At 44.1% G+C, this 24,662-nt stretch overlaps 1 protein-coding gene across 6 annotated transcripts in view; it reads right to left on the bottom strand.

Annotated features, from left to right (window-relative positions):
- The window catches only part of GABRA5 (gamma-aminobutyric acid type A receptor subunit alpha5), a 58,903-nt gene that overhangs the window by 15,371 nt on the left and 18,870 nt on the right, over positions 1-24,662 (bottom strand). For all 6 annotated transcript variants that reach the window (XM_063340083.1, XM_063340076.1, XM_063340111.1 and 3 more), the window contains one exon: positions 12,776-12,858. In XM_063340083.1, coding sequence (XP_063196153.1) covers positions 12,776-12,858 — 83 coding nt within the window. The remainder of the gene's footprint in view (positions 1-12,775; positions 12,859-24,662) is intronic.

Genomic DNA, 24,662 nt, shown 5'->3' with positions numbered 1-24,662 from the left:
TACAGCCCTAGCCTTTATCATCATGGTATTTAATACATGCCACAGGTTCATCAGACTGCCTAGTCTTGGGAGTAGTGCTAATCCCCATCAAAGCCTGTTGATTGTGAAAGATGTGCATAAATTGTCAGCTTTTTCAGAAGCTCTAATTACAATCTGAATACGCATACAAATCTCTGTCTTTCTATCCCATCTACCCATTAATGTATTTGACTCACTTAGAGGCTGTTATACAACTCAGTAGAGATCCAGATTTACAGCTTCTCTAAGACTTCTGCAGGCAGTAAACCAGTGCTGCTACCAAGCCATCATGCACCAGCTTGAATTCTAAGAGGCAGGCTGGGTTTCTTCTGGTTTGTGCATGAATACTTTTTAACCCATTACAAAGCGTCTGTCAACGGTTGCGTCTCTGCAACTGAGGCCAGATTTGAGCTCTGTAATTGGAATTTCTCATTAAATTGAGTTGATAAGAATGAACCGATGCACAAATGAGATCACCCTATAGGATGAACTAGTGGAAAAGAGATCTAGTAAAAACGTAATTTTAAATATAAAAATAGCAAGACATGGTACTAAATATGCATGGACTGGGTCTAGGGGGAAATAGCTTTTTATATAACAGTAAGTTATTAAAGTAAAATAGCAATCTAAATACTAAGAGAAATGTATTCACACATTCAATGACTAAAAGCCTAAAATGAAGACTTCGCTATAGCATGATGAATTCTGCTGTTCTTGGGAGAATTTGAGGGTCATGGAAATTACTTTAGGGACCTGAAATAATCAGAATTAAGACTGATCATGTAAACTGGCATGAGCTTACAGCATATGGATAAACAGCACGCATGCTTTTAAATATGTGCCATGGACAAGAAATGACGTGTATAAATACACGGGATTACAAATTAGCATCACACAGAATCATAGAACGGTTGGGGCTGGAAGACACCTCTGGAGATCATCCACTCCCATCCCCTGCTCAAGCAGGGACACCAAAAGCAGGTTTTCCAGGCCCACGTCCAGTCAGGTTTTGAATATCTCCACAGATGGAGACTTCACAACCTCTATGGCCAACCTGCTACAGTGACTGGTCACCCTCAGAGAAAAAACATGTTTCTTGTGTTCAGATGGAATTTAACGTTGTTCAATTTGTGCCCAGTGCCTCTTGTCCTGTCTCTGGGTATCACTGAGCAGTGCCTGTCTCCCTCTTCTTCATTCCCTCCCATCAGGTATTAATACAGATCGATAAGGTCTCCCTGAGCTTTGTCTTCTCCAGGCTGAACAGTCCCAGCTCTCTCAGCCTCTCCTCATATGAAAGATGTTCCAGTCCTTAAATGATCTTTATCGCCCTGTGACGGACTCACTCCACCCAAGTCCGTATTATTCTTGTATGGGGGAGCTCAAAATGGGACACAGTGCCAGATGTGAGTAGAAATTAAATGCTCAGAATGAAACTTTTTTGTAATGGCACAGTGTCATGTAGATGGGACAATGGACAACATCCAAGGAAAAAATTATTCATGGAATTGAAACAATTTGTGTATTAAAACTGATGACATAAGACAACAGGACACCATTGGCTGTGAAACAGGCAGTAGGAAGTTCCGCATTACTAAAATGATAATTTCTGTCTTTCCTGAAGTTAGAATAAAAATATAATTGGGTAACATAGGCAGTATTTTATATGTTTTCCCGATACACAGTTTTATTTGATCTTGTTGTCACATTCTGCATGGAATGGAATAGGATGTTCTGAAAAATGTGCCAGACAGGTCTCGAGAGACTTCATTACTAAGCAACACTAATATGCTATACTGATCATTACTAAAAAAATATAAAGCCCTAAGTTAGGTCAAAATGACTCTGTTTCAGAATGTAATTTGTAAGTCACCTCAGGAAAAGGTGGGAATAGGAATGTGATAGAAGTGTCTATGGCTTGGAAATGAAATGGAAGCACAGACTGTGCCCACGAGGTGGTGAGACATACAGAACTGAAGATGCCTGTGAAATTCATTTTGAGACACACAGTTTTGTAAAAGCCATTTTCTTTGGCTTTTCAAAGCAAGTGACAGGTGGAAGGCCCTGCTTAATTTTACAAGTTCCAGTTCATGGGGGAAAACTCTAAACGTGACCCAACTCAGAGCTCAAAAATACAAAGCAAAGGAAAAAAAAACCCTTAGGATTTTGCCTGAAAGCAACTTTGTGATTTTGGAGGTGTGATTCATGATTAGCTTAGGCAAGGCTGCTGACTGCTTTAATACAATAAATTGATTACTTGCATGATGGTACACTAAATCACAGTCATAGCAATGATGAATGTAACACAAATACTAACGAACAGTTGTCCTGATAATTCACTCAGACACAGTACCTTCACGGGATGCTATTACACCGTTTAGAAAGAGCCCTGAGCTAGGAGATGTGCAGAGTAATACAGAGTGTCTCTCAAGGATGATTGTGGAGACAGCACGGCACTTTGAGCGATGCCCCTTAAAGAGGTGTGCATATTTGCCACCACGCAGGCGGTATCACCGGTGACAGCGTCAGCTCGTCCCTGCCCCATCCTGCTCGCCCAAGTGGCCACGGGGGAGACATCAGAGCGGTGCATCTATTCCCCAAGCACTGGGACCGCTGTGACTAGGACTGACTCCTTGCTGGGAAATCTGACAGTAAAGGCATCTGGATTAAAAACCGTGCACGGCACACGGAATAGAGCTGTGTGTCCTGGGGTAGCAGGTCCTCAGGCTGCACTCAGAAAAAAAGAAAAAAAAAACCAAAAACCAAACAGCAAAGAAAAAGTTTTCCCATTGGGCAGCCTGGAGCACCTCAAATGGCAACAGACACATTGTGGGATGCCTGCCACGAGCTGAGTGAAAGCGGTGACTAAACAGGGTCTGCTGCGGGGCTGTTACACATCCAGGTGCTCCCAGGTGCCAGGCAGCACCAGGTCATCTTCCCAAAGTTCCTGCTCCCATCTGAGAGCTGACGTTAGCGAGCAGGTGACGCCTTCCTTTTTTTGCCTCTTCCCATTTCTTCCTCTCGTTGCAGTCAGTATTTATAATGCAGCTTCTTGCTTTATTTTCAGATCTAGTGGTAGCTGTCTCGGTCTAGAACTAATCTGAGAATTGATTTTACACCACATTTAATGGTGTCTACACAATTGCTTTTCCCAGGGAACATGACACAATCTGTTATTCCAGCCTCTGATGCTTTCTTTTTTTTTTCTGCTACGGACAGTATAAATATCCACTGCAAGAGGCCTAGAGCAACAGAGCAGTAGGATGTGCTGGGATGACATTTAAAAATCTGAAATATCCTGGGACTTTCCTGACCCTATGTTGGTCTTTGTAGGCCAGGCGTATGGTAATTCCAAATCAGTCGGCCAGTCTGAGCGCTGTACTAACATTTAATGAACTTTGCATTTGCAACCGCAGTATTAGGCAGCTATATTAACTGCTTCATTAGAAAAAACAGCATGGTCATGAGGAAGATGCTAGAGATTTAATTTACTTTTGTCAAGGCAAACAAAAGTATTCTCCAAAGTGTGACTGAGACCATTACTCACTTTGCATAGTACCTTACTCTCTAAGCAATCTTGATTGCAGTGGTCCACTCATTTTGCAAGCTGCCGCTCGCAAATACCGGCAAAGCTAATGCAACCGGCTTTCCAGGAGTATCGCTGGAGTTTGAGAAATGCAGAGCGAATTTTAGGAAATACTCCATTTGATCTTGCTGTGGAGCGCGCCTTCGCAAACATGGTATTTTTGGCCACATCTAGCATCACAGAATGAAACCGTGACCTCATCGTAATCAACAGATGTTCTTCCCACCCACTTGAGTGGCACCAGGAATTCAGGAACTCACCCATCAGAGTTAGCCTGTCTGCTGAGCTTACCATTCAAAGCATCCTCACTTATAAATCAGTATGACCTGAAAGCAGCCAAGAGTGATTGGGACTACTTGTGGAACTAAATATATACCTTTGTTTCTGAAACCAGTCCCTTAATGAAGGCATTTACAAATCTCAGAAGTACTGCTACATTAATAACACCGTGCGAATGTGTAATCAATAGGTATGTAGAGATAGCAGGCTGAAATATTATTATTCAAACACTTTAATACTGCTCTGAGATGGCAATCGCTAGAACTTATTCCCTACGCCAGCGGTGCACTCAGAAGATGGATTATAGATGCCTGCCGTGGGACGTGGGGCAGCCCCGTAATTAAGAGAAGGGGACAAAACCTCCCGAGGCCGCCGTTTCAAACTGCCCAGCCTCATGGTGGGTACAAGGAGCCCCTCTGAGGTGAGCTGCTGCTTACCAGAGGCACTGCCATTTCGCCTGCTGTCTGTCACAGGGCTAATGCCCATGTCCCCCCTTTGGGGACCAGCCCCTTCCAGTCACGGAGACCCAGGCCGAAAGGCGCGGACAGTCTCATCTTTCCCGTCTGCAAGTAAAACATCTCCTTATCTGCAGCCATCGGCTGACCTATTTTAGTCATCTACTTTAGGAGGAGATTAACCTGCGCCTAAAAATATCTGCTTCTTTCCCGACTGTAAGAGGGTGAGAGTGATCAGCCCAGCTGTATATATTTACCCTGCAGAAATATAAATTTAGGAGGGAGGAATCCCAGCTTTGAGGACGGTTTTACCGCTGGGATGCTTTCAGCAAAACGTCTAGCTGCTGGCACAGGCTGGCCGTGAGAAGGCTTTCAGTGGGTATGATGTGGGAATGGGGGAAAAATCGAAGGCCCTTCAAGGCTTTCCTTCTACCCACTCCTCCTTCCCTCATGTTTCTTCATGGGAGACAAGACGAAAGGACTGTTTCCTTTGAAGAAGCTTGCAGAACTGCGACTGCAGCCGTGCTAGGTCACGGCTTGGGCTAACTTGGCTCTCTGTGTAGGGGAGGAGGCTAATGTGGGATCTGGCAATGTAGAGGCAGGGGTCCCTGGCCCACCAGAGACTGAGGTGTCATGAAGGAGCTGCCAGACTGGAAACTCAAATCCAAGTTTCAGCAGTGTCTTGCAGCTTCCCCCTCCCCCTCAAAAAAAACCCTAGGCAAGTCATTTTGTCATTAATGTACTGCAGTAGTACTGGGAGGCTCTAATTGAACCTAGGGACCCATAATGACAGAGGCAATAAAAGCAGGTAATGAACCACTCTATCTTTGCTCAGAAGAGACTGTAATTGCTCTTTGCCTCCTTTATCCCCACCTGCAAAATGCAGGCGGCAGAGACCTACCAACCTCACACCAGCATCATGAGAATGATTTCTGAAACGTTTATGAGAAATGCTTACAAGCCATGGAAACAGCCACCTTAGAAAATAACAGCCATTAAAAACCTGGCTTGTAAAGCAGTGGAGCAGTATTTACCCACTTGTCCCATTTACAAATAACTTCCCATTTACCAGTGGCATAAACCTGTGATCCACAGCTGGCAAACGTAAGCCCTCGCTGTGCCTTTTGGGGCATGACGGGCCCAGCAATGTCTTTGCAGGTTTGCACCCAAGGGCCATTTGAAAGCTTGAGCACATTAAGCACAGAGTCTCTGCACGTTGTGTTCTACTGCTGACAATTCAAATCGAACCACTGTTTTCCTGTAATCAGGCAGTTGCACAGCCTTTAAATTTAGGCTGAAGTCTCCAGAGTGTTTGTATCATCAGCAAAGCACCTGAATCTCCACGCCACTCCGCCACAATTGTGTCTAGACCTCTTTCAGGCGAGACGAAAAACACCACCGCTGGGTATCTCCACACCAACTCCTTCTCCTGCCTGAACTTTGCTTTTCTTGAGCTTGAGAATGCCACCAGTTGAGCTCTTCCTGGATGAAAAGCCTGATGCCCATGGGCCACCTCCCCATGAGGATGCTGCTCCCCGGGCAGGCGGTGCGCAGGCTGTTGGCCGTGGCCACTCAAGGGGCTTTCTGCAGTGGCCACAAATGCTGCTACCAGACCCCCTGGGACGCACTCCTCACGGATACCTCCCTTGTATGCTCTGTTATGAACCTAAGGGGGGAAAACCGCATTGGCTTCTGAAGGGGGGGTGACCAGAAGTAAGAAATGACTCACCCAGAGCTGGGCAGTGTTTCACAAGGAAGCAATTGGACAGCCAGAGGACTGGATGGTAGCAAATGCTGTGTTTTTAATGCATTTTTAAAATTATCTCAGTGCAAACAGTAACTATGTATACGTGACAAAGCCTTTGAAAAGTTAATTAACGACAGCAACTGCAAAACTTAAAGACGATACTAGCACAGTTTCTCCAGCCTCTTCTGGAAAGTCCTAATGTGGGTCATTGTAACGGGTGAAGAAAAACTGACCCATCTGATAATTTTAGGGAGCTTTTAGAAAGGGCCTTTTTCCTTTTTGTCACACTAAAAGGCATCACTTCTATGGGAAACCTACCAGATGAGTGAGAAGTTAGGGCGGAATTCATTTGCACGTTCTGAGGCAGACTGGGGTCCCACAACAGTAGCTGCCACAGAAACGGGCACCACGCAGTCCAGGCCCAAGACCCTATGTTTTAATTTCTAAGTAGATTCTGAACTTTCTGAACAAAGTACAACAGAAAATATGTATTTCTCAACTCGTGCTGTAGAGAAAAATGAACTTCTAAGTTACTCTGACCAGGGTACAATACACTTATCTAAATCTGAGCTAGTATTGGCAGAAAAATTGCTAGGAATGTCTAAAATATGATTCATCTCATCCTTAGGCAAGTATCAAAAATAGTTCTAATGGACTGCACTACAGAGGTACTTATTTTTTTTTAGTGGCCATAAAGGAAATCTAGATAGCTAACTGTGACATATTTATCTATCTAAAATTGTCGCAGATCCATCCTGTCCATTTTCCAAGGCTTTGCTGTGGATGCAAGGCTTTTGATATGGGCCGAACCAACATTCTGCAGCAGAGCATTTCCACATCCCAGAAAGAGGTAAAAGCAGCAGCAGATTTGGGGGAGTCTAGTGAAGCCTCATGGCTCTAGTGAATCCCCATGAGTTTTTTAGTATGTTTCAGTCAATAATCTGTGTATTACGAACTTCTAAACTAAAAGACTGATTTTTTTAAACAACACAGCCCCATGACTAGTCATGTGTCCACAATTTCAAGGAAACTAGAAGCAATACCATTAGATGGTCTCCATGTCCTCCACTCATTCTTAAGGGTTGTATGGAAAACTAGTTCAGGCTAGATGCCTATGCTTTACTAGCTAAACTTAAGTAAAATTACAACCCTGGCCCAAGTTGTTGTCTAGACTGCCTATCTGATGCCACCACAAGCACCTCTTTCAGCATGTCTGGAGGCAGAGCTTCTGAACAGCTGAAAATTAGGGAAGTAGAATTCCAACCATAGTGGTGGTTGGTAACTGGTGGTAACATGTAGCGGGAGAAGGGAGCAGAGAAATATATTAAACATCTTAGAAATACTGAATTTTAGTATTCACCTAGCTTCTCCTTATTTAGGTCATTCAGTGTCCATTGCAATGGAAGTGTCTATGTAAGCTGTGATAAACCTTAGGAGAATGTCAGAGAAGACATTACATGAGCAAGCGACATGCCTCCCTTGACTTCAAGTAAAACTTCTATACCCTGCATAAAGACCAAACCTATCATTTCCGTATTAACTGGCTTTTGCCTTAAATTGCAAAATCACAACTTAGTCTTGAGCTTGGCTGCTCAGCATTTTACAGAGGACCTCCCTGGCTCTTTTCACATGCCCTTTCATGAAGAAGGCATTAACACTTTGCAGCAAAGTCAACAAGCCATGCTGCCTGTCTCCGCCCTGAGGAATGGACTCGGGAGCCTCTTCTGACCAGCTGATAGAGAGGAGTAACAGAAAAGCTCTGCCTCTTCGTGTGAGACTGCAGTTCCAGCTCTCCCTGGGAGCAACCCAAGAAAACCTACCAAAGAGACATTTTCCCTTTTCAACATCTCCTAAAATTAACATATGCCTTTATTTATTATTCATTTAGTTATATTCTTATACAAGACTTTTACCCACAGGTTTTGACAGGCTGAATACATTCTTTATAACATTTTACTAAACCAGATTAGAGTCTGTTTAGAAGGACTCTGTTTTGAAGTTCTCCCTCCACACCTGCAGTTCTCCTGTAGCTTCACAGGTGATAATGGGGAGAAGGACAAAATCAAGAAGACCCCTGTAGGTGCCTTCACCTCAGTGCTATCTCTGCTAATTCTCAGCATTATAGGGAAACGTCACTATCAGGGGAATTTTCTTAAAATACTTTTTTTGGAGAAATTTCACAGCAGCTACAGGTGCAGATAGTTTGTGAACAGTGAGTGCCTTAGTGTTAAGTGTTGCAATAAACTCCTGGTATATCAGTGAAGTTACCATCTCCCCATTACTCTGACTTCAGCAGCTTTCTTAGAGGAAAATAATTTGAGCATGTCTTCTGCTACAGAAATAGCCTGTGCACTTTCCTTTATCAAAGACCACAGCAGACACCATGACTCAGTGTGAGATGTTAAAAAGGAACACGTACATAAACCGTGTTAACTACTTTCTTCAGACGCTACAAATTGTACTTAGTGCTGTTTTCTCACAAACAGTCGGCAAGCTCCCTTTTGTGATCTACAGTGATCAACCTTTGCTATCTTCATGGTCGAACTAAACTCATCAGGAATAAACACCAGGCCTGTTTTTAACTCTGCTCGTGAGCTAGGGGATCTCATTATTTTCAGAATATTCATTAGACTCTCTACTTAACCTAAAAATAGTAGGGTTTTTTTGCAGCCGAGTGACTAGTGGGCAGCAGATTCATGCATTTATCTGTTCCACAATACAAGATCTGATAACTACATGTACTCAGACACCATGCCTTCAAGAGACGGTTGCCATAAATAGACTCCACCTTACAGTATTTGACATTGTCAAAGCACTGGTTAACGTCCACTAATAGCCATTAACTAATTCATCTTCAGGGAACCCTGTGAGCTAGGTAAAACTGATATAATTAACGCATGAGTAAAATAAGATTTAGGAGTTAAGTCAGTTGCCTGGGCAGAGGCCTTCATGGTCTAGTGGATTAGACATCTGTCTCTCCAACCAAAGAAGTTGAGTCTAATCCTTTTTCTGACATTGATTTGCTGTGTGGCCTTACGGAAAGTCAATTAACTTCTCTGCCTCAGCTGCCCTAGAGATAATGATGCTTACCTACCCAGTGACACATGGGTGTTTGCAAACTGTACTAAACGATACTTTTAATGTACTCTTAAGGCCTATCAGGGGAAGAGGTGAAACATTAAAGCTTCCTAGCTTTAATGTCCTTGCTGTCTTATCTAATGCCTCCTCCCCACACCAGAAATAGCTTGGGGGTAAGGAGGAATTTCATAGGCTAAGACGCTGCTAGCAAAACTAGCTGGCTGGCATCAGGAAATTTCATCAGATCCTGTTTGACCAGCAAATTTATTTAGAGTACGGGTCAGCACTAGAATTGCAACAGGAAGATTATTTTAAGCTTGGCCATGGAAGAAACCAGAATCCTTCCCATGCTACCGTGAGATAACAGACTGCCATGGCCATCTCCACCGAGTGTCCCTGATTCAAAGGCAGCGGAGCCTGTTTGCAGAAACCCGAGAGCCTGCACTCATGCACCATCCCCAGCCCCCTTTTACCTCTACATGAGATTTCTGCAGGATAATTTTTACAGGTGGCCTTATTGCTAGCAGGGGTGGAAGCCCAGAGGGAGAGTACCCACGTACAGGCACCTCCTGGAGCAGATCCACCTGATCTTGCCATCCCTGAGCACTGGGGCGTCATACTTAAGAGGAGGACAACTAAACCTGCTCTCTTCAGTTTATTCGAAACGATCCTTGAAGTTCTGTCCTCCCGCCAGCATAGCTTTTCATGACGTGCCATAGGCATTAGAAGTATTACTTCTGTAGTTGGCATTTGACCTTCCCGGCAGGTATCTAGGCTGGTGGTGTGCGCATGTAACTTTATATCCCTTTTCCCATATTCGACCTTGCTTTTAATTATTTCTACAAAATACTCTGTTGCTACATATAATGCTGCCTAGGCTCATAAAATCTCCAACAATTCTAATACAGCAAGAAATCAGTCAAACGGGACAGAAGAATTTATCTTTTACATCTACCTTTATTTCTGTGAGCAAGATTAACGTTCCTTCTTTTTACTACTGAAGGAAATGTCACGGGTTTTTTTCCCTTTTGCTTGCTGAATTATAGCAAGTGCGGTGGATGCTCACGCAGCCAGAAAAATAATAACCTGCTCCTGCCTCTGATGTGGCACCGATCGCTTCTTGGCATCCCTTCTGCTGCCGATCCACCCGTGCCCCGGCTGCTTTGTTTCACTGCCCTGCTCTCTCCATCCTGTGACCAGTTAGCGCTCATCTCTTCTCCACCCTCCCAGCTCTACTGATAATGTGTTTAACATTTACTTTGATGCTATTCCTTGAGGCTTTGCAAAATCTTTCTTGGAAAGAAGACCATTAAAAAGAAACCCTTTGGGGAAAGACAGGGAGGAAAGCTGAAGACGAAAGGGCATGTGCTTGTGTATAATATACCCCTGCAGGCCTTGTCGTGCTCCAAGCCTGAAGATGACTTAATGCAAACCCGTACTGCTGTAAATAGGGTATAAATATTGTATTCTCCTAAAACACGTCTGGGCTAATTCAATAAACCCTGATTTACTGTCTGCTACTTGTGCAAACATCTGCGTATTAAAGGCCAATAAATTACTAATAAGCTGTCAGATCAGTAACACAGATATTCCCAAGGCTGAAAGATTGTCTATAGCTTGTTCCTATATATTTACTTTCTGCAGAGGCTACCAATGTGGACTAGCACAGGCCAAATGGCTCCATGTCTATGCATTGTGGAAGAACTTAACAGTGACTGGTAGTAGCTTATAAAATATACTCCAGGATTGTATACTGAGTGTGACAGAGAGTATGAACTAAAACTGTATTCAGCCCTCACATGCCTAAAATATGACTTTTCAGTGTTGGTTTTACCCCTGCTTAAAATCACCTGTGTGCTAATAGGTGATTAATATGTAAAACATTTTGCTCTAGCAGAACATGTAATTGCATTCAGACAGATTGGTGTTTTTTTTCTAATGCTATTGAAGACTGTATACTCCTCCTAAGCGTTTGTAGCTTACCTAGTAGTGTCATCTCCTGCACTTGCATATTTTTGGGGTTTTTTTTTTGGTTGGAGAGTTAGAGCCTGTATCTTACTGCACCTCATCTACTAATGCATTGAAGCATCCACTTAACTTTAAGCCTGAGCTTCAGATCTCTGCTGCATCAGGCTCTTTGTTTAAATATGTTTCTTTTAGTTTTATATTGCATATTTTGCAAGACTTCATCAAACTATCCAACACCCCAGTTCCATAATCTGCACTAGAGACCAACAGGTGTGACTTCAACTTTATCTATCAACACAGTAAAGAATATGTAATACCAGGAAGGACAACTTATTTTTCTTTTTCATCTTAATTCCTTGCAGTAGCTTTTGTTTAGCCCTATATACAAACAATGAGTTTCCTGTGAGATGTTTTCCCATTTTTAAGTTGAGAATGAAATATAATGCATATATATTTAAGTTGAGTGTAAAGGTGTATGGATCTTCAGATTTATATTGACTTTGCTGTAAAAAAGTAAACAGACACACTTGAACCTTCAGTGACCTTGTAAAATACTGCTGGCTATTCAGATGAAACTGGGTCTACCTGGATTGGAAAAGGGAAGGGAAAACAGTTCATCTTAAATTTGGTAATTTGGTAATGGTTACTGTAAACACAAAAGAAGTGTTTTTTCTTCTTAGTGCGATCACTAGAAGACAATGCACAACCAGTATTAAACCAGAGCAGATACAGATGATAAAGGCAAAGCTTAATCTTGCTAGGATTAGTGACGCTAAATTGATACGAATGAAAAAACACTGAAAAATGCTAAGTTAGGTGGCTTCAGGGACGAGCAAAATGCCTTGCCTGGTAATTTTCAAAAGTCTTCAGAGACACTGATTGCACCTGGAACCTCTGATTTGATTACCAAAATAAAAATTGTCTACTGTAGTAGCCTCATCTGTACTTTAATTAAGAGCTTTGTATTTAAATATAACCATCTGATCCCCTGAGGTTATTTTTAAAGTAGGCTTCTGGCAAGGCACCAGTGTGGCGGATTAGAGGCTTGGAATTGAGGAAAAAGCATCATTCACCATACAGTTTAGAATAATGTGCGCGTATATATAAATACATGTGTATACAGCATCATGTAACAAGATACAGGACTGGATTTATTAAAGCCAAATGGAATGATGTTTCCTCTTGTAATATTCTAGATCTCTTTTAATATATGCCATGTAGAGATATTGCACTGCAGTCTGATTCACGTAAATACCACACCAGCACATCAACCTGACACTGTCCAATGAAAGCTCCATTTTTCTACAAATGTAAAGCCAAGTTATCAACTTAGCTGTCTGCATCTACTGCCCCATCTCACAGTGGCTGTTAGGCTTGATGTGCATCTCTAAGACATACCACCCGTCACCTCACCGTTTATCACCGAGCATGCCAGCATGAGCTGAAAAGCAGCAGCGCCAGACAAAGCGCCACAAACGAGCAGCAGGGCAGCAGCAGGGGCGGCAGACCGGGGCGGGGGGCTAATGAGCAATGTTAAAAGGGAAAGGGTGGGGAAAGGGCGAATGATTCGTACAAGACACGGCGGCGGAACCTGAAACGACAGATAACAACGTGTTTTCCCAGCTCTTATTTCAGAAGAGAACTTACAGCTTCCAAATTTTAATGGGCAGGCATGTGCATCCATGGGGAAATCTTCAAGCTGCATGGGACATTCAGCAGAGATGGTCAATCTGTGAGGGAGTAAAAAGAAAACACATCATTATATTTTCTTGGCGCCTTCCCTTTAGGCCTCTCACTGCAATACATGAGTGCTGACACAAGCAAGCTTCTCCTGAAGGCTCCTCGCTCCTGTTGAAATCACAGCAACCCCCAGTTAAACTGAATGCGAGTTAAGCCAGGTGGACCACTGTGTGTGCATGCTGTAGGCCTTATCTAGTAATGCTAAGACACGTGAACTGATTTTATTTATGCAAGCTGTTCCAGGAAGATCTATCTTTCCTATTCGTACGTGAAGGAACTCCTGTGCTGGAGCTTCTGCCATGCATCTTACTCTTATCTGATTTCTGCAGGTACTGCAACTGGACTAGGAATTTTGAGGCCTGAGTACAGCACTGTTACAGACCTAAAGAAGCACTGACTTTATAGATAGATGTGACTACTTAAATGCATAAAAATAAATATTTTAAATAAATGTATATGGAAATATTTATATCTATATATGAAGTCATATATAAAGTCAATGACATATTTATACATACGACTTTATATAGCACTGCAGTTTGTTTCTGTGGAAATCGCACGGTATGAGGGCAGTCTATTTCAGTTCAACATACTGTGAATTACCCGGGGACCTTGTCAGGAAAAAAACAACAGGGTTATTTTCCCCCACTGTATTGCGGGGGGAAGCAATTCTATCCTGGCCCGCCTTGCCACTAAGTTGAAATTCTTGAGCTACAGTGGAAATAGACGTATCCCATGGATGTTCTGTATGACTGACACATCAAGCTGAACACAAAGAGAAGTCTGAGGTAAATTTCTGAGCAGCGCGCTATCAGTTATATTGCTGTCAAATATATCAAGAGAGCCAAAGCTTACATTTCTAGGTGCACGCAGCACATAGCACAATGAGAATCTGGTTTTGATTAGGCCATTTTGCTATTTGCATAATGCAGATGGTTTGCTCAGGATAGTGAGGATGCAAATCTCATTTTACATTACGAATGCCCTTGTGCCTTTCTTGTTTTATGCTGCTCTTCTGCCTCAGAGGCGACAGACCAGAGATAGCCAAAGCCCCACAGAGTGCCCGGTGCTGGGGTGACGCAGGGCTGTGCCGGAGGACAGCCTGGTTCCTCACCAAACTGCTGCCTGGGGGGCAAAAATCTGCAAAGAAATCCACAATACCCCACCACCAGAATGCAAAAATACCCTTTCCTATCACAACAGCCGCACATAGCCATACTCCCTGGCTATACATACTCACCTCTTCATATTAGCACACCAAAGTGAATATTGTTGCTACAAGAACTTCTATCCAAAGGGATCGTAAAGGGTAACAATCTGTCCGTGTGCAGATGGCACAGCATTCAGCCAGTCCAATTCAATACAACACAATGATGCCTTGCCGGGGCACTCCAGCTACATGGACAATAAATTGGGGGAAACAGCTCCGCTCTCTGCCAACAAACAGAAATTCTGGAGCTTTACCAATAACTGGAAATGGCAAAATAAGCACAGAGAAATGCAATAGTGTTGTTGGCTAGAGATCGTATCATGAGGATGAGCTGGGAAACAGGGAGGGGAAAAAGGCAAACAGTAATAGAAAATATAAAGGTAATACACCATATAAAGCAAAAGAAAAAGAAAATCCAGTTCAGAACAAAGATAATGTATTATTTGTTAGGAATATACAGGAAGTCTATAATATAGAAAATAAATTACTTAGGCCTGAGATACCTGCCCTTAGGCAAAACTGATCTTGGACTTTATTTTAGTAAAAGACATTTTTAAATCACTAAAATACAGTTGTCTGCAGTGGAGACTGCCCTTGGGCACCAAAGCCAGCAAAGCCACAGTCACTGAGAGTGCTACATGGATGAATTTAACAAGCTGGTTCTAGTAGCATCTGGCCCAGAATCTGCATCCTTTTCATAAAAATCACTCTAATGGGTACTTGAAAGCAAGGCTGCCATCCCTCAATGCATCGTTATATTTTCTGTACTAAGTATTGCAAATTTAATTTTCTTGATAAATTCAGAAACTTTACTCCAAGTGCCCTAAGAAAGCTGGTGTGTTTTACTGCAGTCCCTCTCCTGTCTCTCTGTCTACTAACAGTGCAAGTATGTTGTTTCAAAGGCTGCAGCTTGACAACATTTTAATACACATACTTGTCATCTGCAAACATCAGAGGGGATCCCTACATCCATCTTACCAAGAGCTGTGGAATCAGGAAGTGAAGGAAGGCTCAACGCAGAATTATGAATAAGACCTTCTGTTTCATCTGATTGTCCTATGAATTGTCCTATGATTGCCACCTGCACCTCTGGAAACAACCCTTGCGTGTAATGAGGAAAGCTGTAGACATTCCTCAGCTGTAAATGTGGAGGAGAAGTGAAGATGAGGTGCAGTGAGACTGTGACCTGGTGGACTTCAATTAAGTCCCTCCAGAAATTATTTTTGCCTGTCGTAAATGGAAGGGTAGCACATAAGGCTGGAGGGCACCTGGCTGCCACTACTTGCCTCAGAAGCCGCAAAGACCCTGGCGGTACCATGGCTACTCCCGTGCCCCCTCTGAATTCCTCATCCAGCAAAAGGCGGCACATCCCTTCAAAGGGTGGTGCCTGGTGCAGTCTTCTGGGTCTAGCCCAGGGGTACGGAGAATCGAGTTTAGCAGCTGCAAATGCGCTTGGGTACGGCCTTTCCTTTCATTAACATGAATTCTTTGGATGAAGAAGTTCCTTTTGCTCGTTATCAATGACACCTACATGCTTCTTTCCTTTTCCTGCGCCTCCATCCTAGGGTCACTCCTCATCTGGCCATCTTGAACAAATGAACTGGCTATGCCTATTTGTTACACGCTGCTCTTCAAAGTATGTAGCTGTGCCTCTTATGTAAATTTAAAATGCTCAGTGAACTCTCTCCTAGCTACCTCTTTGAGCAGCCTGGTCTAGTGGGAGGTGTCCCTGCCCATGACAGGGGGGTTGGAACTAGGTGATCTTTAAGGTCCCTTCCAACCCAAACCATTCCATGATTCTGATTCTTAGAAAGTGGGCATTAGCTGAGGCTTGTGAAGCGTCTTGTAATGGGCAACACCACAGAAGACTTGACTATGGGTTCTGATACACCACATAAATGCCACCACCCTGGCTTTCTGCAGAGTGCTTTCTGCCCAGCAGGAGCTGTTTTTCATTACTGTGAGAGGACCTGAAAAACAGTCACTAAATTGACTCCTTGTTCAAAGAGCCTGTGTTTTCTACGACATGCAGAAACAAAAAGCAGCACGGCAGCCACCTCTCACACTCTGGGGGCTGGAAGCATGGGTCACTGCATACAGATTTGCTCCTAGGTGCAGAGCACAAACGGTATATTCACATCATAGCTCCAGCAGTCAAAAAGAAATTGATACCTGGGTCTGTTCCTTCAAATATCACCTGGGGTGATATTTGCACACTTTGGCTTTTAACATTGTGTGAATGCTTAGGTACCCTTTGCATACCCTAGTTTACACAGCTGATTATAACAAAATTACTCCCAGTTTGCATTTATTGGAAGAAGAGAAAGGAGGCCTTGGCATGCATCTATGAAACAGCCTTTGCCTAATCCTTGTAATACGGTTACTCCAGAACGATCTCGCTGTGCTCACTGCAGCACAGTTATCTCAGCTACAGACAGTCTCCAAACCAGGATTTTTCTGTCACAGCACGAGCACTGCTCAAACTGCAGTTCTTTGCAGCAGAAGCATTTAAAAGCTTCCCTCCTCCACCATCATTCTGTGTTAATAAAAGCCCTATGGGATTAGTTTCACTCAAACAGAGTTTTTGACAAGATTATAAGTGGCTGTTAAAGGTCCTTTACAATTGGAGGACGAAACTCTGATTTTATTGAAGTTAATGGTAAAATTCTCCCTGACTTCAATGGGGCCAGTATTCACCCAAAACATGTAACAAACCCTGGTTAGAGCTGCTGATTTATTATTAACGACAAAATTTCGCTTTCATAATGTGCCAGATACTTACAGTGCTATCCAAATGTTAATCAACCAACAAAATTCTACAGCATACCTTAACTATCTGGAAAAAAAAAAGTTAGGTCTACGAATTATTTCACTTATCATCCGTAATTGTACATGAAAGCTTCATCAAAGCTTCATTATGTATAGCCTTTACTTTAAGAACATAAAGTGATTACTGATGTTCTGTTTCAAAAAAATTAAAGACACGTAAGTGAATACCCATCTAAGAAAAGCACAGCGATTCAAGCAGCAAGTCTTCTTCCCTCCAGAAAAGTCACCTTCAACCACTTCCCACTGGAGAATTAAGCAAGGCGATGCTTTCCAGAGGCCACTGCTTTCTAACAGCCGGGGGCGGGCAGGAGAAGGAGGTGGTAAAGTCAAGGATGGTGGGAGGAAATAAGTGCAGATGTTTGGAAGCCAGACATCTGCAGCAAGTGTGCTGCGAGGAGAGCACAAGGCGCTCTGTCCCCCAAGAGCCTGTTTTAGGGGGCTGCAGGGACCTCCCCGCTGTTCCCGTGATTTCCCTCAATGCAAGGAGCATCTGCTCCTACTAGCGGGAAAAGAGCTGGGAGACTGAGCAAAGCTATCATCATCTCTCTGCTACCCTGGAAGTGCAGAAAACACTTTCCGGAGTATTATCTGCAGCTGCCAGGCAGGAGGTGAGGGCAGTCACCTGCCCTAGGAGCCAACAGCCAGCCGCAGGAACATGCTTTTTCTTATCAGCTGCTAGCTTTAGTATGCAAACAAATTAAAACAGAGAGCTTTGGAAGGAGAGGGGAGCAGAAAGGCAGAGCCACCAGTGGCTTTTGGGAGAAGTTAACTCAAGATAAGTGTTGAATAACACGAGTTACTGATGAAAGGAACACAAGGAAAGTTTTGTTGGCTCTGCGGTACTGGGGCCAGAGAGATATGAAGCTCTTCTGCCCATTCGCCCTAATCCCCAAACCAGCTCCATCTTCTTAGTTGTTTGTTTCTGCACACTGCCCTTGCCCCTGATTAAAGGGAGCATTTTAATGCTGTGCTTTGTCCCTACCTGTGCTGGCAACCAGTACCCACGGTGGGGCTCAGGCCAGAATGGGTGCAGAAGAGCCAAAGTGCCCTTCCCAGCACAAGGCCACCCAGCACCATTTCCCTTAAAAAAAGGCAACGTGTTTGCTTGAAACTCATCCCAAAGCCATCTCAACACCTCCTCAACGTGCCAAGAAAAGAGTTAAGTGGATCCAGCCTTACCCAAGCCATACCCCATCCCAAAGGGCTGGCTGACTCCCTGCAAAAGGAGACTTCAGGGTTGGGTCAGACCCTTCTCAGGATCCAGCTCCAGGAAGAGCTTCCCTGGGTACCATCCCACAGGACCTTGGCAGAACAATTTGAGCCCTTGTGGCATCTCCAGAAGGCACTCACGCACACTCATGGAGACAAGAGAAAAACAGAGTGTTGCAAACTGTGAACACATTGTTAGGTTTGCGAAATTATTCATTTAGCCTTGATTCAGGACACAATTATTCACCTGTTCTCTGACTGTGATGTCTTGGGAACACTTCTATAACCAAACTGTTATTCCTTTCAAAAGGTTTTAAAGCAAGACTTGTTTCAGGCTCCAGCACAGTAAGCGCATAGTCCTGGGAAGTGATGTCTCCCTGTGTTCCTCAAGTAACGTGTGTTTATATGAGCATACATATACACACACAGACACAGACAAACACACACAGATATATATATACACGCACATATGTGAAGACCTTTCTTGGTTCTGAAGCACTTCCCATACCGTCCTAACAATCTCTGCTGATGATGGTGATAGTGGGTTACCTGACACAGCATAGAGGTGTTAGGATGTGGATACACGTTCAGTCATGGTATCGATGACTGTAAAAGTCACCCTGAAGCCTGCCCCTGGCTGGGTGACTCTCTGCAGCCTGGCTCAGGGGCAGACGAGTGATTATTCTCAGTAACTCAAAGACTGCCTTGCTCACAAATCTCCATCACTGTGTTGGAGAAGAGGCCAAAATACCAACTCAGGGCCTCGTTCTGCAGCTCTGTGTGGGATGTGGAGGCAGTTCACCACTACTTCTTATTTATAATACCTGTTATACACTCATTTCCTTGGATTCCATCATACCAAGTGAACACAGAACAGAAATTAAAGCTAGGAGCTGGAGTGAAGTGGTCTGCAGAAATTTCTATCTTAGCCCATTTTTTCTTCATAACTATTCTGCTAAGAATACTACCCTTTCCCAACTTCCCTGTGATGCTGAGATGTGTTAGCTTTTTATGACACTGAAATGTGCTTTGAAAATGCCACAGGGAAGGGACTGTGGAAGACTAAGAGCCTTCCATCACTCCAGTGACTGATGGTTTTGTGAGCTGTGAATACGTAATTCAGATGCACGGTGTACTTGACAGCAAAACTCTCATTTTAAGCAAACCAAATCCTTAGCATAGCTTATGCTGAAGTGAGAAAACAAGACTTTAATTGCCTAGATTAACTGTGCAGAAGACTAGGTTATCTTGAGATGATCTGAGGTAGACAGGATTGATGTCAAAAGCTGTGCCACTGTAAGAATGACCTCCCTGCATGTGGAGTGCGTTGGCATATCCAGAGCACGCTCTTAGACAGGGGCAGGGGGGATGTTCAGCCTCTAGAAACAGGAATAATGGAGAAAGGCAACAAAATAACCAATAGGACGCTTAAATTATCTGATCTTTGGTAGGGATTTTGGGTATTATAGAAAGAATCACATTTCCAGCTCCTGGTAAAAGTTTACAATAGAGGTAATACCTTTCATTCTCCAGTATATCTTTAATATGCATAAAACCAATGGATGGAGCACTGAGTTCATGCTCATCCATCCTTGCCACACAAGCTGTCTAATGAAATCCATAAGCAAAGCAAAACTTGCTGGAAGACACTCTGTTTTTCACCAGACTAACTGGTGCAGTAAAAAAACCCAGCTTTTTGGCAGTCAACTCCTTCTTTACGTTCTCTGCCTACAAACCTTACTTTCCTAAAGAAACTTTAGACCAATAAGGCTGTGCAGCTACGAATGCTATAGCACAATATCACACCCATCTACTTGAAAGTTTAACTTAAAAACCTCTCCAAGCTTTCTCTCCTTGCTGGTCCCTTATACATGATGAATTTTCCTCGACACCCCACGAGGAAGGCCTTCAAATCTCTCCTCTGCAGTAGCTTCTATTTTTACAGAATTCTTGAATTAAAAACCAAAAAATCTAACTAGTGCTAGCAATGCTAAGAAGCTAATGCAGTTACTGATGCAAGTAAAATGGGAAACAACACCTCAGCCAGCCCAAAATTCATTATGCCACGCCACACCACAGATTTCCCCGAGTCTGCACATGCTACACGTTTTGACTATGACCTCCCCATCAGCATGGCCCTTTGGTGGCATGTTCAACTATGTGCTGACTGCAATAAATACCATTGTTCTTGAAGTGCTGTGTAAGACTGAACTACGAGCTTCTCTTTGGCCCTCAAGAAAGGCCAGTCCCAGCTACTGGCAGAACCAGCCAGTGACGGCAATGCTCAGTGCCACCCGACGGCACAGGGGGTCATCCGACCCTTGCTTTCCGTGGGAGAAAACCCAAGTACAAGAGTGAGAAGGGAGCACAGAAAGGTCCCGCAGGCAGCCTAGGTGATGGAGGCTAAGGGCTGTGATGGGCACAGTGCACTTGTCCTCCAATTTTGGTACCACCTGTTAGACGACTTGATCGGTGCAGGTTTTCTGACTGGCCAAAGGGGCTTTTGTTCCACCATTTCTGCCTGTCAGTATGGCACATGTTCCCCCTTGGATGAGGGTTACCTGGCTGCACAGCCATCCTATTCCTTCCTCCCATTTCACACAACCTTTGTATTTGTCTGGACAGGCAGAAAATTGCATGCAGTATTTTCTACAGAAAAAAATGAGCTGGATTTAGGAAGTAATAAGGGGTGGGGGGGACCGGATGGGCAGTAGCAGCCCATTTGGGCTCTGTCACATCTAGACTGGGCTGCACAGACGCAGGAGGGTAGGTGGGAGGGATTATGATCTGGCAACCCTAAATACAGAGCTGAAAACCTTGGTTATTTTCCACAGTTCAGACGAACAATGTAGAGCTCCAAAACATCTCGCCAATTTCCTTTCAGCCACTCGCATTTAACTCCAGCCTTTTCTTATTCACCTCACATTTCTATGTCCACCTCCCAGGTCACCTCTCATCAAGATCTCCTGCCTTTTGTGTAACTTCAGTGCTCCTCCACGCCTCTGTGTGAAAGGGGCATGCATCAGGCGACGTGACGATACGCTCTTTCACAGGGAAACATGTGCACACGCCGATTTGTAGGTACACGGAGGAGGTTGTTTAGGCATCCAAGCAGGACATCATGATCTGGGTTTTTTTTGCCTTGCTTGTGAAATGCTACACGCTCCGGATCAACACAGCCGTGAAGTGCCAGGTAAAGGGGCAGGCTGCAGGTGCTCGCCACTCCAGGGAAAGAGCCCTCTGATCCCTCAGCTGTTTCACACCATGAACAGTCATTAAACAGGCCTCAATTTACCATCTATTTGCTATTTATACCACCACCAGCACTAGCATCTGCTACAGCGTAAGCACCTGCCTGCTGTAGTGCAACCTGAGAGAAGGAAGGGCCGATTCTCCTAGTGACACTTCACTGTCCCCATGACAAATCAGGTTCAACAATGTACTTGGCTCCTCTCCACCCATATTCCCACAGGATGAAGATGGGAGCTCCCTGTTCCTATCAAGATCAGGGGGGTACTGTTTCCCCCAGGAAATACTGCCCTTGCACGCAGACAGGGATGACGGAGCTGTGCTTACCCCTCAGCTACGGGTCACCTCAGCGACACCTTCCAAAGAGACAGAAAAGAAAAAGCAGGTAGAACGGGTGAGACACATATTCTATCACTGGACTGAGCAAACCTAGAGATACTGTCTTGAGTTTAATTGATGCCCTAATCAATTTGCATAAATGATATTTTTAAGATGCACCGTTAAAGGCAAAACCATAGGTATTTATTATTTTGACTAAGGAGGTTTTCCTAATTTTCCTTATCATTTAGCTGAATCTCCAAGTCAAAGCATAGTATTTTTTTTACATGGACAGGACACGTGAGTGCATTAGCCACCAAAGAGATGACTGTGGAGCAATGAGACAACTTTTTGAAGTCTGACTGAACCATTATGATAATCCAGGGTTTTACCATCCCTTCTGGTCCCAAAGTTTCCTGGCCCAAATTCCTGAAAGGAATATGCAAAGGAAAGGCCAGCCTTGCTTGCAGAAATTGTTCCTAGGCTTTTATACTGGCTTCAACAAGGCCAAGTGCCACGTCCTGCACTTGGGCCACAACAACCCCATGCATCGCTACAGGCTTGGGGCAGTGAGGCTGGAGAGCTGCCTGGCAGAACCTGGGGGTTCTAATTGACAAGCGGCTGAACATGAGCCAGCAGTGTGCCCAGGTGGCCAAGAAAGCCACAGTGTGACCAGCAGAAGGAGGGAGGTGATTGTCCCCCTGTACTCAGCACTGGTGAGGCCACACCTTGAGTGTTGTGTCCAGTTCTGGGCACCCCAATATGAGAGAGATATCGAGGTGCTGAAGCGAGTGCAGAGGAGGGCAACGAAGCTGGTGAAGGGCCTGGAGAATAAATCTGATGAGGAGCGATTGAAGGAGCTGGGACCGTTTAGTTTGAGGAAGAGGAGGCTGAGGGGAGACCTCATCACTCTCTACAACTACTTGAAAGGCCATTGTAGAGAGGTTGGTGCGGGTCTCTTCTCACAGGTAATTAGCGACAGAACAAGAGGGAATGGCTTCAAGCTGCAGCAGGGTAGGTTTAGGCTGGACATTAGGAAAAAATTCTTCACAGAAAGAGTGGTTAGACACTGGAATAGGCTGCCCAGGGAGGTGGTGGAGTCACCATCCCTGGATGTCTTTAAGATTCATTTAGATGTGGTGTTAAGGGATATGGTGTAAGGGAGAACTTTGTAGAGTGGGGTTGATGGTTGGACTCGATGATCCCAACGGTCTTTTCCAACCTAAATGATTCTATGATTCTAATGGACACAACCTCAGGATTTTAGCTAGAGCCTAGTAATAAAGACTTGCTTCATCATTTAGAGCAACCAGATAGAAATAGATTTGGAATGTCTTGAATGACACATATATCTTACATGACTGTAAGGTTTAAACTTGTGTATGTGGTTTCAGGAAATTTTAATTTAACAGCAGGAAATGGAACAAGTCAGGCTGAACATCAATACAAGATATGCTAACATAGTCAGATCTGTTAGAAAGTAACTGAGATGCCTAAAGGCAGCGTCTTAAAACTTCTACAGAACTGAGTAGACAAAAGACTAGAAACAGGCACTGCCAGTGGACTACTCATTAAATGACAAGCCATGTGCATTTTTTCGTCTGCACCATCACACCAAGACACTTTCCTGTAGAAAGGCTGAAGAAGCCAAGTAGAAAGGATGGAATGGGACAATGAAGACTACCCCTACCATGCCCATTGCATGACTTTACTCAGCTATAGTATTTTGATTTGATGAAGCCTTCAGAGAAGGGCTAATTACCAAGAATTTCCTATAGGGTAACTGTGGTATACTGCGATCTGGGATTAATTTCTTCCTCCACCATAATATGTTCATCTGATCAGATGTTTCTGAAGCATCTTAGGCCAGGCCCTTCCTGTCTCCTTTTCTGTAGTAGTTTGGAGCTGCTCTCCAGCTTCCCTAAGCCCTTTATTCCTCACACACAGGCTTTTACTTTCTGACTACTTCAGATACCTGTATCCCAACTTGCAATACTTTCTAGTTGTTCTTGAGTGATCATCATCAGTACCAAGTATCCTGCTCCCCAAAACCCTCCTGACCCCATTTCTTGCAAAACCCCATCTCACCTAAGCCCTCAAATGCATCTTCCTGATCCTCCACTCTTGACTCAGACGCAGGTACCTGACACCCACCAGCAGCTACCTGGCCTCTGGCACCCCTTGCTAGACACCCCTTTCCTCACCAACATTCCATGGGCTCTTCATCTAAACAAGCAAAGGCAGGATTGCAATTTATTGGGGTTTCTTGAGCTCCTCCTAAGTGCATGATACTCCCTCCTACACCTACCTAGACAAACGTGGCGGACTGAACCCAATTTATGCGTTCTCGCATGTGCTACGCTTGTACAACCTTAGGCTTTATGTTGCATGGAGAGGAAACTGCACAAGTCCTCCACGATGGAGCTACAGGAGCAGCTGCTGGTCAGAACATCCCATAGCTTTAGGTGGCTGGCACACTACCCATCTACAAGCTACATGAGTATAGGGGTGGGAAACACCAACGGAAATATGTAAGAAGGATGGGCCTTGTGACTAAACACAGACATCAACAGTAACTGCCATTACCCTCTACTCCTTTTTCTGCCACGGTGACAAAACCAGGAACCCCCTAAAGTGTGAGTGGAGAGAAATAATCATCTTTCATACTGAAGTAGGCATCTGAAATAATGCAGACACTTAACTCCTTAAGAAAGCCTCTCCCCTGCACTGGGAGCAATTTTGAGCCAAGAGGCTCAGCCGCAGCCATCAACATTAAGGATGGGTAAAATTAGCTGAGGTGAATCCCGCCCATCCTGCCTGGTGCACACTACCACAGACTATTTTAGATTACTCACTGGCAGTCTGATGTTTCAGCACAAACATAAATGTACTTCAGGGGACGGTATTTCCGATTAGGCAGATGAAGATTTTAATTTCAGTCTAAGTGAAATGACTAGGGAGTTCACGCTAATGTTATCC

Source organism: Chroicocephalus ridibundus, chromosome 1 (assembly GCF_963924245.1).
Source record: "Chroicocephalus ridibundus chromosome 1, bChrRid1.1, whole genome shotgun sequence".
Lineage (NCBI taxonomy): Eukaryota > Metazoa > Chordata > Aves > Charadriiformes > Laridae > Chroicocephalus > Chroicocephalus ridibundus.
Note: the sequence above shows the minus strand (reverse complement) of the source record. Positions and strands in the feature narration are given on the sequence as shown.